Source organism: Bos indicus x Bos taurus, chromosome 26 (genome assembly GCF_003369695.1).
Source record: "Bos indicus x Bos taurus breed Angus x Brahman F1 hybrid chromosome 26, Bos_hybrid_MaternalHap_v2.0, whole genome shotgun sequence".
NCBI lineage: Eukaryota > Metazoa > Chordata > Mammalia > Artiodactyla > Bovidae > Bos > Bos indicus x Bos taurus.
This window is the reverse complement of record NC_040101.1, coordinates 28,406,474-28,423,772: the sequence shown is the minus strand read 5'-3', so window position 1 is coordinate 28,423,772 and position 17,299 is coordinate 28,406,474. Positions and strand designations below refer to the sequence as shown.

General features: G+C 45.9%; 1 protein-coding gene across 1 annotated transcript; it reads right to left on the bottom strand.

Moving 5' to 3' along the window:
• Nucleotides 1–9,053: 9,053 nt before the first annotated feature.
• On the bottom strand, nt 9,054–11,147 carry LOC113884666. Its single transcript, XM_027529469.1, has one exon. The coding sequence runs from the start codon at nt 10,828–10,830 to the stop codon at nt 10,177–10,179; it is 654 nt and encodes a 217-aa protein (XP_027385270.1). The 5' UTR covers nt 10,831–11,147; the 3' UTR covers nt 9,054–10,176.
• Between the last annotated feature and the right edge of the window lie 6,152 nt (nt 11,148–17,299).

Here is a 17,299-nt window from a genome sequence, read left to right as displayed (position 1 = left end):
CAATTGCCCACAAGTGGGCGGGGCTTCTGTTTCCAGTCCCATTTGTCTCAGGGTTTTGGACGGGTTCTCGCGGCGGCCATTTTTTTTTGAGGGTAGGGAGGAGTTAGGCATGAAGATTACGCCATGGGTGGAGTCTCACCGACTGACTGTATGCCCTCCTAGTTCCTTGTCTGCCCAGACCAAGGACGTTTGGCCCAACCCAGTGTATTCCCATCCACCTTATTTCCGAGCCCCCCAAATCTCGCTCAAATCCTGTATCTTCCCCTCGACTTCTCCTTGTTTTTCCCGTCTTCGCACAAACCCGTGGCTCACTGGTTGATTCTGGTGGCCCCTATACTCCCAGACCTGGTGTTCCCCAAATCCCACTGTCTCTCCTCCTACGTGTCCAGTCCAGATTCAAGCCCTGTCACCCATCAAAAATAATCAGCCTAAATTCATTCCCATGCTGAAGAGAAGCATTTGGGACAGCAAATTTTGCTCCCTATGTCAGCAAATAGGAGGAGGTCTTTGATGTTGTCATAGGGCATGGGAACTCCCCATTCTGGTCTCCCAAGTCTATTTAATTAAGGCTTCTGTTTATCAATTTTTATATAGGCCACACGTTGCCCAGATAACTCTTAAGTACTGACTTGCCCGCCATGCAAGTGTGTGCATGTGTTTCGGGCTCCTTGTGACCCCATGGACTGTAGCCCCCAGGCTCCTGTGTCCATGGAATTTTCCAGGCAAAAATAGTGGAGTGGGTTGTCATTTCCTCCTCCAGGGGATTTTCCAAACCCAAGGATCGAACCTGCGTCTCCTGTATTGGCAGGAGGATTCATTACCACAAAGCCACCAGAGAAGACTATATCTGCCCCTATGCATTCTCTTAACAGCTATGTCTCCCCAAGATTAGGGTGGCTACAGGGCCTAAGTTTGGGTGGTTTGGATGGGGGAAGGGGCAGCAGGTGCTCTGAGGACCCACCTGAGCTCAGATGCAGGATGCCTGCAGGCCAGTACCTCAATGCCCATGTTGGCAGGGCTCCTCATTTAGGACAGGATGGCTGAACCCCAGTACCCAGTAAAGCCCCAGCTTCCTCTTTCTGTTCCTGCTACCTCAGCTTCCCGGTGCTATCCAGGGGGGAAGTCCAGAGCCTTCCCTTCCCAGAAGTCCTTCAATGTGTCATGATGGAAGGAGTTCCATTCAAGAATGAGCTCTCCCATTCCCAGTCACGAGGCTGAGCCTCTTTTCAGGTCTAGTCCCCCTGTAAGGTGCTGGGGGCCCAGAGATTGTCACTATGCTGAGGAGCTCATGGTCCAAGGTAGAAAGTCCCATTCTCTATTTCCTAAGGACAGAAGCAATGCCATAATATGGAGAAAAAGAGGATCACCACTCCCTATTCCAGTCCTGTCCCTCACTTCAACCTCCCACCTCCCCACCAGGATTCTCTGGCCTCAAAGTGAGCAAGATGTGGGCTGCTGGGGAAAGAAGGAGGGAGCACTTTGGCGTCGCGTCTCCCATAAAAGCTCTGCTGCTGCCAGCCTGGTGCTGCTGGGGTTAATGAAGGGTGGGGTGACAGCCACTTTGAACTCTGGCCAAGCAGGCCCCTGGGAAGGAGGTGATGGATGGCTGCCAGGCCTCTAAAGACTAAGCCGTCGCTCCCCTCCCCCAGCCCCCAGTCCGTCCTCCTCTCCCCTCCATTGCACAATACTGATGCCTCTTCTCTCCCTACCACCCCCATTACAGGAATTTCCAGGTTTCCTCAGTAGAGCTGTCCCTGGTTCCAAGCCCAAGACCCTGGCGACCATCCCTGAGACTGTACCTTTCCCCCTTCCCAACAGCCTGTTTCTTGAATGGCAGTGGATGTAGCTACTTATCATGGGAAAGAACTTCTTGAGGTTTTGGGGAAAGACCATTTAGGGGGAGCCCCTCAATTCCCAGCTCAGATTCTGGAGGGTCTCAACTCTGTGCAGTAAGAGTTGGGTTCTGGAATCAGAGGACAGACGGTGGGCTGGGGAGAGGGCCCACCACAGACACAGGGACACATACAAACCATAATCAGGAGCTCCAGGGAACACTAGTCCCATGCGACATTCACACTGCCTGGGCCTTAAGCCCCTGATTTTTCTGTTCCCTCAGGTCTCAGTATCTTTCCACGGAATGGGAATAAACTCCACTCATGCTTTGGATGCAGCTTGAAGCCACATGATGTAGAAGGCGGTAGACTGATACCCCCTTCCTCCCCATTCCATGAGTGAATTCTGCAGCTGATGCTGGGCCTCCTAAGCTGAAGGGGAAAGCTAGAATCTTGTGCTGAAAGCCTCCACTAGCACATCAGCTCCCCACCATTCAATCTCAGAGTGAGGAACTGGGCTTGAATTAGGCAGAAAGGGCAGATTTCCCAGACATTAAGGGCAGAGAAAGAACCCAGGCGGCTGGCTTCAAGGGGTGGGAGGGACTCGTCAGAGACTGAGGTGAGGGAGGGGATGCTTTGAAAGATTGGGGGGCGTGGAGAAGGGGGTCCCCATTCTTGCTTGAGGTCAAAAAGGGCTCTCTGGGCAGGGTGCCCGGCCCTCCCACACCTTCCTCCTTTCTCAGAAGAGCCAGGATGGGGCGGGGGCGGGAGTTGGCTGGGGCGGGGCCTATTTAAGGAGCAGTCTCTGGGAGCATCACTGTAGATCCAGCTCCAGGAGGGAGAGGAGAGGCTTCAAGGGTAAGTGCAGACCTGTTTCTTTCAACTCAAGTTGGGGGTGGTAGTGGAGGGTGGCTCTTGAGCCTGCCGGCCTGCCTTTACCTCTCCAGAGACAGGCTGCAGCTCTGCCCTGAGTGGGAATAGCACCCCCATCCTCAGTTTAACTCTCTAGAAAGTCACAGTGTGTTTCAGGGGAGTCTTTCTCTTCCATTCCCTTATCTATACCAGGTACTTCCTGTCTTCATTTCAGGCGTGTGTGTGTGTGTAGGGGCGCGGGCAGTGGTTTCAGGGAGCTTGGACTCCTGGGCCTCTATCTTGGGGATCCACATTTTGTGGGTCTTGTTTGGCTCAGGAGGCCTGTCTCTAGAGAAATACCCTCTCAGTGTACATGCTCTAGCTTTTCCCCCAGTCCCTTGTCTATCCAGTTCCACCCCTAGGCCCATTGGAGCACATTTGGACAGGGGATGACGGGACCCATTCTGCATGGAATCTCTACCACGGCCCTGAGCCCCCACCCCTCATATCTAATATCAGTATCCTGTTGGAATTGAGAGAACCTTTGCCTCTTCTAGCAATGGACCCCTATTTTCTGCTCCAAGCTCAGACCCTTCCTGGAATAGGAGGAATCTTGAGATCTCAGGTTTCTCACCTGACCCATCCTGGGGATGAGGAAAGATTCACAGAAGAGAGTGCAGGAGGGCAGCATCAAGGTTAAGAGAACTTTGGCCACCTGGCTCTGAGAACTGAATTCCATAGGCTGTGAGCTCTAGCAAATGCCCTAGGGACTCAGTTCTGGTGCCCGGCTGTGCTACACCATCAATACTGAAGTCACGGGGCATCAGCCAGTTGCTGCCACTGGCTCGATCTTTTAATAACTTCAATTCAAGCCACTCTCTTGTCAAAGACTTCAATGGCTCCCCAAAACTCCTCACTTTGCCGTTAAAGTCTTTCAAAGTATGGCCTCCACTTAGCTTTGAAGCCTGATCTTCCACTGCTTCCTGGTTATAACCTATCCTCCAGTGAAACCCTGCTCCTCCCTGCTCCTTCTGCCATGCTTTTACTCATGCTGACCCCTCCTCAGTTCTTCTCGGGACACCTCCTTTCCATCACTGTCAGATTCCTACACATCCTTCAAAGTCTTTCTCAGATGCCTCTTACGAGAAGCTTCTTCAATGCCTCAATGATGCATACGATGTCCTACAAATCCTCCACACTCTGCTTCCAGTGGGGCTTGATTCATGAGCCCCGTGATGACTAGTCTAGTATTCCTCACAGAGTGGCTGTTCAATAAATGTTCCTTGTATTTTGCTAAGCATGTCTCATGTTTGAAGAGGCCTGTATGTAAAGGCCACAGTCAGATTTCCCAGGTGTACTCTGTGTATACCCTTGGGTAAGTTGTTAATTTCTATAGGCCTCAGTTTCCTCATCTGTAAACAGGGATAATAATTATATCCACATCAAGGTTTTGTGAAAATTAAATGATAGTTTCTGTACAGGGCTTAGCACAGTGCCTGCACACAGTAAGTGCTCAGTTAAGTGTGTAAGATTGTTGTGATTATTACCCTCCTTTCAGTAGAATGTGAGTTACCCAGTTGGGAGGTGGGATAGGGTTTAAAATTGGTCAGTCATGGTTTATTGGCAAAGGGCTCTAAACCAGATGCCAGGATTGGGTAAGGCTGGGGCGAAGCCAGGAGGAGAAGGCCATCAGGATGAGAGTTTGGTGGCTCAAGCCCCACTGAGGGACAGTACTACTGTGTGACCTTGGGTGAGTCACCCCTCTCTGGCCTTGGTTTCCCAACACGAGGTAACTTGAGGAGGTTGAGCCAGATAAACAGTAAAGTCTCCGGCAGCTCTGATGTTTTATGAGTTCTAAGCTTCTAAGGGTTAAGTTCAAAGAAAAGATCAAAGAAAGAAGCATCTAGGACTCCCTGCAGGGCTTCCTTACAGCCACAGGGCTGGAGCATGGGGGTTTGGAAGCAGTGGCAGGCTGGACTGAGCTGAGTGGCAGCACTTCCTTCAAAAAGTCTATAATTGGGGACCTCCTCCCTCACTGGGGCTGGGGGACAGGGGTAAATTATGTGCAGCTTCTGGACATTTCCAGGGCATAAGTGGAGGCCTTAGGGAAGGAATGTGTGTGAGCAATGTGGATTCTCAGAGATGAGGAGAGTTGAGAGACTTTAAGAGTGGGCTTGAGAGGGTAGAAGAGGAAGGGGATTCAGAACACATTTTATATGGTGGGAGATTCATGATTTACTTAACCTGCTTTGTTTCAAAAGAAAGAAAAGAAAAAGGATTTGAGGAGGCTTACCAGCATGTAGAAAATATCTCTAAGATTAAAATATAAAATCTGTGACAAATTACATTTTAAATGTGTATCCTTTTTGATCCAGAGACTCAATATCCTTATTATCACTATTTTTAGTTAGAAATTGTTTCAGACTTACAGAAAAGTTGGCAGAATAGTACAAAGAACTCTGACTTAGCCTTATACCAGATTCACCAACTGTTAACCTTTCTTTCTTTTTTTTTTTCAAGTATCACAGTGTTTATTGATAGATACAAGTATATAAAATCAGGGCATGAACATGACTTGATAAATTAAGTAGACTTAATTTCAATACTATAATAAGAGGAACCAATTCAAATTCTCACCATTTGTTTCACACCCACAAAGACCACTTCAAGGGCATTTACGATCTCTCAAAACTGATCAGTTTTGTGCAAGTAAACCATGTTTCTTTTAAAAAGACTTGTGCACTTGCCCAGGCTCAAGGATATTAAAATCTAGCACATAAAGCCCATTACTAGAGGTAGAAATACAGGCAATATACTATTACGGCAACAACCATCAATTACAGTTAAGAATTTTTCTGTAACAACCAAATGGATAATCAAATATTGCAACAACTCAAGTATTACTGAGCAAAGTGCATTTCTACAGTATTCAGTGTTGCTATTCAGTTTTCTAACTTAAAACAGCCTATGATAACTGGCAGCAAAGAAGGTCCTTGCAATAGACTGCCTCTGCTTGAGAACTTATGATGTAATTATTGCATGCTGCTAATATACTATCTAAACATTAAAGATACTCCTAAAATATTTGATGGTAGACTATGATTAGTCTTTCTTTCTTTCTTTCTTTTTTTTTTTTTTTGCCATATTGCTTTCTTTAATCTATAGTCCTCATTCAAATCTTGCTACTTGTCCCAACATTGTCCTTCATAACAATGTTCGTTCTAGGCTAGTATCCAAAAGAGGATCATGCGTTGCATTTAGTTTTCATGTCTCTTTCATCTCCTTTGACTTGAAACCTTTGTCTGTTATGACACTGACATTTTCGAACAATTTTCTCTCAATTTAGGCTTATGTTTCCTCATGATTATGCCTTACCACTGAATTTTTGATGTTGTATTTTTCAGTTTAACATATCCAAAGCACATGATGTCAATTTGTATCCATTAAAGAAAAAATTTAAAGACCCTCATTAAAGATGGTAAGAAAAAAAAGATGGTAAGGAAAAAAAAAACGATAAGAAAGATTTTGTTTAAGAGGGACTACTGCAATGGGGTTATTAACGTGTTTACCCACCACTTTTCCCTATTATACTATTAGGTTACTATTTTCTTCAGGTTACTACTTTAAAATTTGTAATTAATAAATATCTTATTGGAACATATCTGAAACTATATAAATATCAGGTTTTTCATCAAACTTTCACCCATTAGTTTTAGTATCCAGAAATGATTCTCACTTGAATCAGTCATTACTGTGATGATTGGGAATGGTAATTTTCTAGTTTCATTTTTCCTTCTTCTATAAGGAGAGCTTTCCAGTCACATGTATTTATTTAGTTAATATTAGCATGGACTTAGGAATCCTTATTTTATTCAGTAGGTTATAATCTGTTACTGTGACTGTTTTGATGCTTAAAGTGTCCTTGATTTGGTCAGTGGAAGTCCCTTCAAGTTGGCTCCTTTGTTCTTTTGATATTTTTGAGGAGTCCTTTAATTTCTGGCACAAGTTGTTCCAGGCTCATCTTGTACCTTTCCTGCCACAGCCTTGAAATCAGCCATTTTCCCAAGGGCAGTGGTTCCTTTTTTGGAGGATGGAATTTAGAATCAAAGATCTGGGCACTGGCTGTGCTTGTTGCTACTAGGGTGTCATTGTTCAATGATTCAATCTCTAATTCTAACGTTTCAGATTCCACAATTTAACACTTGTATCTGTGAACAAAGATGCATATTCAAGGACATTTATTTTCTCATCACTCTCTCAGCTTATTTCTCAAATGCCTCCTAACTGTTCTCCCTATTTCTACAGTGGCCCCTCTATAGTCTCTTTTCCACACATCATCCAGAATAATTTTTAAAAAATCTCATCACATTTCCCTGTGCTCATAATGTTCCTCTAAGGAAAAAAATCCAAAATTTTCTACATGGCTTCAAGATGCCACAGGATCCAGCTTCATCTATAACTTCATTAACTATTCAGTTCAGTTCAGTCACTCAGTCGTGTCTGACTCTTTGTGACCCCAGGAACCACAGCATGCCAGGCCTCCTGGTCCATCACCAACTCCCGGAGTCCACCCAAACCCATGTCCACTGAGTTGGTGACGCCATCCATTAACTGTTACATTTTCACTAACTCACCGGACAAGGACACCCCAGCCAAGGGTGTTTGTACTTGCTTTTCTCCCCCAGCTATTCAAATGGCTTGTAAAGGTCTTTATTAGGTCTCCACTGAAGAGTCACCTCTTCTGAGAAGCCTTCCGTAAGTATCCTGATGAAAACAGCACCCCATCACTTATTGCTGTATGACACTGCATTGTATATTCCCCTTTGCTTATTGTCAGTCTTCATTTCCCTACATTACATCTCTAGAGTAAGCTCTATCGAGGGCAGAGAGTTGTTTTTCTCCTAGAGCCCCAGTGCCTAGAATACTGCCCAGCATATGTGGGCTTTCAAATGCCTGTCAAGTCAGTGAAGATGACTTTCATTCCTTGGGACTTTTGCATTCACCATACTTTCTGCCTGGCTTCCCCTCACCCTTCTCTTTGCACAGCTAGCTTTTTCATTTCTTTAGGTCTCAGCTTAAATGTTTTCCATAAGGACAGAAACTACCATGGCTATCTCATTCACGACTATATCCTCAAGGCCTGCAATAGTTCCTGGCAAATAAAAGGCATTCAAGAAATTTGTTGGATGGATTTTTAATAGCTAAAAACTGGAAAGAATCCAAATGCTACAGACTGTTGAAGAATGAGGTAACACCATGTTCATTGGCATAAAACGATGTCCAAGATATACTTAATGTAAAAGGCAACAAGCAAAACTGCGATTCCTTTTATGTAGTTAATATTAGGTGCACAGAAAAAAATAGTAAAAAAACACTAGATTGGACCTCAGTGATCATTTGTGGGTGATGGGCTTCCCGGGTGTCTCTAGTGGTAAAGAACCCTCCTGCCAATGCAGGAGACATAAGAGACACAGGTTCAGTCTCTGGGTCAGGAAGATCCCCTGCAGGAGGATATGGAAACCCATTCCAGTAGCCTTGCCTGGAGAATCTCATGGACAGAGGAGCCTGGGGGGCTACAGTGCATAGGGTCGCACACAGTTGGACACAACTGAAGGGACTTAGCATGCCCACACAAAATATTAGAACAGATTTTAACTCTCTATTTTATAAATTTCTGTATTGCAAACTACTTTTTAAAAACAAATACTAAAAAAATAAAAACAAATACTAACCTTTGAGCACTTAGTATATGACAGTTACTGTGGTAAACATTTTGTGTGCAGGATTTCATGATATCTTCTCAATAATCTTATGAGATAGGTCCTGATACCATCATCCCCATTCTCGATGAGGAAATTGGTTCAGGGACATTAAATAGTTCACTCAAGATCACACAGCAGACCTAACACACTACAACAGCTCCCTGTGTTTCCATAATTTACAAAAAGAAAGAAAGGAAAATAAGCTGAAACTAGGGGTAATAGTTCAGGATCCAGGTTTTACACAAAAGATGCTAAGTAAATTTGGCTCCCTAGAAACCAGGGCAAAGAGAAAAATATGATCAATTATGAGATCCTTGGTGCTTCAAAGATAAAAAAAGCAAACCACTCATCAGGAGAAACATCTTTACCAAGTGCTGAGGTTTAACAGAACTTCTGCATGAACCTCATAATTATAGCAGTGTTCAATCAAGTGATCTACAGTTTCAGTAACATACCTGTATACCCAGGTATCTTCTGGCCAACTACAAATGGAAGTTCACTGAAAGCAATTCCATGAGGAACCAACTTCATACAGCCTGGGTGTCAGATCTGGTGGTATGGCTAGACCCGTAGTTAAAATCGGATGTGTGGCTTAATCCTCCAGCAAACTCCTAGAATAGTGCACATTCAACCTATTAAAGACTGTTAGGCAGAAGGAGGAGACAAGATACAAATATATGTATGACTGAGTCCCTTCGATGTTCACCTGAAACTATCATAACATTGTTTATCGGCTGTCCCACAATATAAAAGTTTAAAAAGAATTGGGACACAAGATGTGACATCATCTTAGATTTCAACCCTGGTAAAATTTCCAGGTAGGCTGTGTTAGTTTTATTCTTCTTTAACAGATGAGTAAACTGAGACTCAGAGAGTCTAAAAAATGTCAGTTCAGTTCAGTCAGTCTGACTCTTTGCAACCCCAAGGACTGCAGCACAACAGGCCTCCCTGTCCATCACCAACTCCTGGAGTTTACCCAAACTCATGTCAGAGCCAGCCCTAAATCTGTGTCTTAGGGATCCCTTCCTCAGCCATGCTTGCCATCCACACCTCAATAAAATAGCTGATGCCCTCAGAATCTCTCTGTGGATGGTGGGCTCAGGACCTAGGAGAGAGTCGTCTTGCACTGGAAGGCAGCTGGTTAAGGGAAAGTGGGGCCCAGCGAGTGAGGAAGCACACGTTTCCCACTCTAATCCCTGACACCTTGTACCCCAAAAAGGGAAGTAAAGCTCACATTACATAGATGAAGAAACCCCACCTCCACCCCCAAACATAAAAACAATCTTAAAGCCTACACCTGACTTCAGTCACTTTTCTTTACAAGCTGCGAATAAGTGGGCCCTCAGCTTGGGGAGTTAGGGGAGATTTCCTGGAGAGAAGAGACGAAAAAGGGCACGTGGGGGCTCATTGCAGGGCAGGGTTGGGCAGGGAGGAAACAGAGGGTCCAGGCCCTTCCTCCACCACACGCTCAGGCTTTCCAAGTCCAAGGAGAAGGAAGGAGTAACAGGACACCCACTCAGAGATCTCTATGATCCCTTTTCGCCCTCTCCCCACCATCCTGCAAAAACCTGAAATCAAGGAAGAGCCTCAAGCCGGTGGTGGTTAAAAAAAAAAAAAAAAGGCAAAAGTACAGGTGACAGGTGCACCCAGCCCCAGCGCATAGCTGCGGCGGCAGGAGAACGGCGCGCGTGCTCACAGACGCCTGCCGCCGGGCCTCGCGCGCCCCCAGCTCAAGCCTTCCTCTTCTTCAGGCGGCCGCGCTCCACCGCTTCCCCCGCGGGACTCTCGTCCCCGCTGTCGCTGCTGGCCGGCGGCCGCAGGACTCCCCTCTTGACGCGGTACTCGGGCTCTCGCAGGCGCGGCGCGCCTTGCAGCAGGAACTCGCCGCCGCGGTAGGTGACACGCACGTTGGTGCGCGGGTGTGTGCCGTACACGCGGCGCAGCTCCCGGCGCACCGAGTCCGGCAGCTCGAGGCGCGGGCCAAGCGCACGCTCCACACGGCCCCACCGCAGTTCGGCCTGCACGGTGCCGCCTTCCGGCCACTGCGCCCCGCTCTCGACTGCCGCCTGTCCTGTGGCTGCGGGCGCCTGCAGCGCTGGCCCCAGGTAGCCGGGCGCGGGGAACGGCGGGCGCAGGGCCGCGGCGTAGGCCGGCGGGAAGGCCCAAAAAGGCGGCGCGACCTTCAGGGGCGCTCCGGTGGAGTGGAAGCAGTGGTATTCCTGCGGACCAGCCCACTCGCCGGCGCACAGGTCGCGGGGCCGGCTGCAGAAGTTATGGGCCTGGATAGGGGGCAGCAGCAGAGGGGCGGGCTGGTAGGTGTAGGTGAGGTGCTGCAGTAGAGGCCAGATGTCCTCCCCAGGCGCTCGGCAGTAGTATGCGTACATGGTCTGAAGTTCAGGCGGCCGGCGTGGTTCCTGGGGCCTTGTCCTGGTCCAGACCTGGAGTAGGGGAGGTGGATGCGCTTTGTTCTCAGGTCCACCGCAGATCCTGGTGACTAGTAACGCAGGCCTTGGTTCACAGCAGGAGCCCCTGCGATTGTGCCCCCGGCTTTGGGGAACTCTTCCTAAAGAGTTTGGCTACCAGGTCACCTCTTGTCCTAGGGCGGGACCCAAAGCCCAGGCTCCGAGCAGGCTAGAAGGACTCAAGGCCGTTTGAAGCCCCAGCCCTGAAATGCCCTTCCAGGTAGCTCCCCACTCACTTGTCTCCTTTAGCCTCGGGGAGCTGACCCCCAGCATTTGGAGGAACCAGAGAGATCCAGGAGCAGGGCTCCTCTCCACCGCTTTTCAGTTGATCTGCTGTTCTTCATGCCCTGACTCGGCCACACCTCCTGGTTTCCAGGCAAAGGGAAACACCTTTACCTTGCCAGAAGCCAGCCAGTCTGTGTTTACACTGGGTGAACCTGCTGGAATCATGCTGGCCCCAACTTAGACACAACATCCGTGAGGGTATCCCAGTGCCCTTTGCAATTAGGTTAGCTCTCTGTTATCCACATCCCGTTTTCCCAGTCAGATGGATTGAGTTATCCAGCATTTGAGTTAAGCTCCTCACCAGGCACTGAATCAAGTTGCTTCGTGGTTCAGTCGTGTCCAACTCTTTGAGACCCCATGGACTGCAGCACACCAGGCTTCCCTGTCTTTCACCATCCCTGGGAGTTTGCTCAGACTCATGTCCATTGAGTCGGCAATGCCATCCAACCATCTCATCCTTGTTCAAGTTGCTTATGAGCATCTAACTTCAAGTTTACATCAACCCTAGAAATGAGGTATTAATAGTTTCCCCACCTTACATAGCAAGAAGCTGCTTGTCTCAGGTTTGGTATACAATGAATGTATTCTATGACTGGGGCTTATGTAAATATCTTGTCCAGACTCACATAGCTAGTTATGTTAAGGGTAAAATTCTCAAGACTTGTACTGTCAGTAATAGCATGATCACCAATCTATACTGGGTCTGCCTTCCCGCTATCTGACTATCCTCCCCTCTAGAATGTTACATAAGAGCTTATAACTTTTTTCAAAGAACTTCTAATTCTTATTAGCCACATGAAGAACATGGTGATATCATTCTCATGGAATAGATTAAGGAACCAGAGACTCAGGAAGTTAGGCCACTTTCCCATCTTCTCACAGTCTGTAACTGTCACTGTGGGATTTGAACTCAGTCCAACTGATGCCAAAGCCCAGAAGCGACTTGGGTGAAGCCAGAAAGGTTGCTTCATTCACATGGGGTGAGGACTATCTGAGCTCCAGTCCCCATTGGTTCAGGTCATGTCCTTCCAGCTCTCTTCCCCAGTGGAGTGGGTCATAGTTGCTGGATGCTTAAAATGGATACCCTCTCCTAGTTGCTGGGCTGCCAGGCCATCATACTTTCCTTCCTCCTCTGTTAATCTAAGCAGTATTACCATTAACCCCCACAGTTTCTCATAGATTTTCAGCATCCCTCAGAGTCCAGCTACCCTCTGGGAAGTTCTCCCACACTCAGCCTGGTGATGTCATGTTTATTCCTGACTGCACCACTCTTTCAAGTCTAATTCAGGCCATTGGCCTAGTGACAGCAGCAGCTCGGACTGGTTTAGGTTATCTACCTAACACTCCCTATCCAACAGCTCCAAGAAGGGAGCCTCCCCCTCTGTCTTCTTTAAGAACTGGTCCCAGGGACTTCCTGGTGGTCCAGTGGTTAAAATTCCCCGTGCTTCCAATGCAGGGGGCACAGGTTTGATCCCTGGTTGGGGAACTAAGATCTCTCATGCTGTGTGGCAAAAAAAAAAAAAAAAAAAAAGAACTGGTCCCAGGACATAGTGGTCTTTGTTGGGGGAGGCCTCCCACCCCCATGATGTCCATGGCTTAATCCCTGGGGTCTGGTTAATATGTTACATTACATGGCAAGGGGGAATTAAGGTTGCAAATGATATTAAGGTTGTTAGTTAAAAGTCCTTAAAATAGAGAGGTTATCCTGGATTATCTCGGTTGGTCCAGAGTAATTACAGGAGTCAAATGTGGAAGATGGAAACTCAAGAGTCACTGGCTTTGAAGATGAAAGAGGGTCATGAGCCTCATGAGCCAAGGAATGCAGGCAGCCCGAAAGCTGGAAAAGACAAGGAAATGGATTCTTCCTAGAAAGGAATGCACTTCTGCCAATACCTTGATTTTAGTTAATGAGACAGAATTCCAGTCTCCAGAAGTATAAGATAATACATTTGTATTGTTTAGAGCCTCTAAGTCTGTGGCAATTTGTTAGACCATTAGTGGAAAATTAATATACCTCCCCATTCTATTTATAACTGCCCCTTTCTCCCCCATGGGGATCTGATCACCCTGAGTGGGAGATGAGAGTGTGAGACCAAGCTCAAGTTGAAGCCTGGGACAATGAGAAGCCTGTGTTTTAATGTTCTGACATACTTGCTGAAAACTGCTGGTCTGGGGCGGAGGGTAGTTTTAAGGAAAAATGAGAAAAATAAGAACCAGGCCAAGTTTCTCAGCGTTTATTCACCTTGATTCCAGTAACAGCCTCCACATTTTTAGAGTTCCACACCTTATCTACTGTTAGGAAAGTGGTTCTGGGGGAGTTGGTTCTAGCCCATCCTTAAATTACCTAGGTGATTTAGGGCTCGATCAATCATCACTGACATCCCTTTGGCCATAGTGACTAGTTTACGCTAGCCATGTGACTCAATTTGGGCCAATGGGAACCAAGCCCAGGGCTCTGTTCTCTTATTGTGTGGAGGGAAGGGCTCTCTCCCCTGGACCGAAATCTGGAAGAATGCAGTTCTGGATCCAAAGGCGATGCTCTCTCAGCATGGAATCGCAGAAGAAGTGGAACCAAAGGTCAGAGGGAGATATTGAGTCCTGATGACATCGTTTGAATCCTGGACTTTGAAGTTATGTGAGCCATTAAATTCCTCCCCCCCCCTCAGTTTTTTAGGATATAGTTGGTATACAGCACTGTTTAAGGTGTAGAACATAATGATTTGACTTAAATTTATTGTGAAACAATTACTACAATAGGTTTGGTCAATATCCATCATCTCATATAGATACAAAAAAAATTTTATTTTCCTTCTGATGAGAACTCTTAGGGTCTACTCTCTTAACAACTTTCAGATATACCATACAGCAGTGTTAACTTTGGTCATCATGTTATACTTTACCTCCCTAGTATATATTTATCTTATAACTGGAAATCTGTATATTTGATCAGCTTTATCCAACTTCCCTCTCCTCACCCCACAATAAATTCCTTTCCTGCTTAATCTAGTTTGAATGGAGTCTTTTTTTGTATATGTAACCAGTTTTGTTTACTTCATATAAACTTAACTACAAAAGACACAATGAAATGGGCATTTTAAAAATTATACCAAAGCACCATCATGTTAGCCTTTGGAAGTTTAAATATTTATTATACTGTGGAGTGGGTCTTCTGTTGTTTGCATCAACAATACACCATGAGTGTTTTCCCCCAGAATTTATGAAAAAATTCAAAATACAGCAACCTGAGTAGTTTTTGATCAGTGACCCCCATGATCAGAGGCTCTTTTTCAGGCAAAGTAGAGGATGGATTGGGGAGAGAAAGATTAGAAGCCAGTCTTGGAGGAGGTTCACATCCTAGTTTAGGAAAACTGACAACCAGAACAAGAGCAGGGATGAAAAAGACATGGAAGCAGATTCACCTGGAATCAACTGCCTGGATGGGTAAAGGTGGATGCACGTGTTTTTAGCTTGGTCACCTGGATGGGTAGTCAAGGTGATCCTGGAGATAAGAAACACGAAGGGGTGACAGAAGTTGAGACAGTGCCGAGTTCTGGTGGGACATTTGGGGAAGACTATCTAGCAGCAGTTTTATATTCAGGCTGGAGATAGGAGGTGAGTTGGTCATGAAGGAAAGGTAGTAAGTGAAGTTACCAAAGCCGCTGCTGCTACCCTGCCCGTATTACATACACTGTGTCATCACGGATGCCAATTTGTTGGGTTCCACTTATGCCTTTTGAGGGCAATTGAGGTATAGTTTATGTATAATATTGTAAGTTTCAGGTATACAAATAGTGATTCACAATTTTTAAAGGTTATATGCCATTTATAGTTATTATGGTATTTGACTATATGTCCTGTGTTGTACTATATATTCTTGTAGCTTATTCATTTTAGATATAGTAGTTTGTACCTCTTAATCTCTTACCCCTATCTTGCCCTTCCCCTTTTCCTTCTCCCCCACTGGTAATTTGTTCTGTATATCTGAGTCTTTATTTTTTGTATATGCATTAGTTTGTTTTATTTTTAGATTCCACATATAAATTAAATCATACAGTATTTGTCTTTTACTTATTTCACTTAGTATGATACATTCCAAGTCCATTCTTATTGTTGCAAATGGCAATATTTCATTCTTTTTTTTATGTCTGAGTAGTATTCCATTGTGTGTGTATGTGTGTGTATCGGAACTTTCCCAATGGCTCAATGGATAAAGAATCTGCCTGTAATGCAGGAGACACAGGAGACCGGAATTCAATCCCTGGGTCAGAAAGATCCCTTAGAGAAGGAAATGACAACCCACTCCAGTATTCTTGCCTGCAAAATCCCACGGGCTACAGTGCAAAGGGTCGCAAAGAGTAGAACATGACTGAGCGACTGAGCACACAGCATATATGTGTGTGTATATATATAGGCTCACATGTTCTTTATCCATTCATTTGTTGATGAGCACTTAGGTTGCTTCCACATCTTGGCAATTGTAAATAATGCTGCTATGAACATTGGGGTGCATGTATCTTTGCAAATTATTGTTTTCATTTTTTTCAAATAAATACCCAGGAGGGAATTGCTGGGTCATATGGTAGTTCTATTCTTAGTTTTTTTGAGAAACCTCTATACAGTTTTCCATAGTGCCTGAATGAGTTTATATTCCCATCAACAGGCAGTCTTGGTTTTGAAGTCCCTCTTACCCCATATAGTGTATGGCCTGATGAGTTTAAGTGAATACATGAAAAGAGTATTGAAAATGGAAATTTGGGGGACCCTCTCTCTGACTAAGAAAGCCCTGGAAAAATGTGTCCCAAGGAAGGGGACTGAGGAGTTGTTAGGTGGGAGGAGACTATGGTGGAACCCAAATGAAAGAGGTTGGAAGCCAAGGGAGGAAAGAATTTCAGGGAAAGTGTGTATCTCTTTCCCACCATCCAAGGACTCTGATACAAGTTGAGAGAAGGCAACATGATCTTCAGTTGTACCACATGTCCCCTCCCTGTTATCGCTGTGCTTGACAACTGGGAAGGAAATCAGATATAATCACAAGCCTGGTGCTGACACAAAAGGGTAACTGGTTACACTGTTTATAAAGTCAGAAGCTGAGGGAACACCAAGTGTAACTATGGGGCATTAAGTGCAATACAGAGGCCAAAGCCTTCCCTGTAAGACCACATCTAGTTCTCACCCCTTGGCAGCTCAGCCCATTTTTCTGTTCCCCCACTGGATACCCAGGGAGGGCTAAGCCAAGATTCAGGGTTGCTCTGAAATAAAGGTGCATGCATTCTAGAGATGGGATGCCAGAAAGACTCCTTTAGTCAATTTATGGGGGACCTAGTGTATCAGAGTCCATACTGAATGCTGGGTTTCCTGCCTTCTATTCTCACAGCCAGGAAAGCATAGACAGGGATAAGGGGTAGCAATGGGAGAGAAATGGTAGTCTTCATTCTAGTAATGAGGGCTTTCTAGAACATGAGGGGATTCAGCAATTGCTTGAAGTCTTTAGAAGAGAGATGATGCCTGTGTGGCCAAGGCGGGGAGGATACAGGTGTTAAGAAGAGGGTCTGAAGGGCAGGATTGGGGAGGAGGAAAATGAGACAGACTAGTGGGAGATGGACGCTGGGGGCAAGGTTCATGGGGCCTCTAGGACTCTCCAGGAACTGGGTGAAGAGACTCTACCCCTGGACACTTAGGCTCTTGTGCTGGACTGTTTGCAACAGGTGTGCCCTTTGCAATGGGTGCCACCCAGGTTGTCAGGATGGAAGATACGGTTAATATTCCTGTTGACAACAAAACTTTTACACCCCTATTTCTCATTTAATGCCCACAAAATCCCTCTAAGGAGTAAAGCAGAGACTCACAAAATGACGGTTCCTGTAAAAGAAGTGGTGGAGCCAGGGAACTGAGTCCCAAGTCCCCCAGAAGTAAAAAGTCGTGATCATTGCCCCTTATCCCAGGGTAGGGAAATAGTAGGACTGGAGTCTGTGCTGTCTGACTGCCTAGAAACCTAACTAGGCTTACAGGCCTATTGAGAGAAGACATGGGACATCCTCACTGGATTGGACTAAGCAAAACAAATCTTGACTTTCACGGCCTGGGAAGGGGTAGGAAGAGGAAAGAC

Excerpts from the sequence above, each read along its gene's own strand:
- LOC113884666 (XM_027529469.1), bottom strand. The coding sequence starts at position 10,830 with ATGTACGCATACTACTGCCGAGCGCCTGGGGAGGACATCTGGCCTCTA.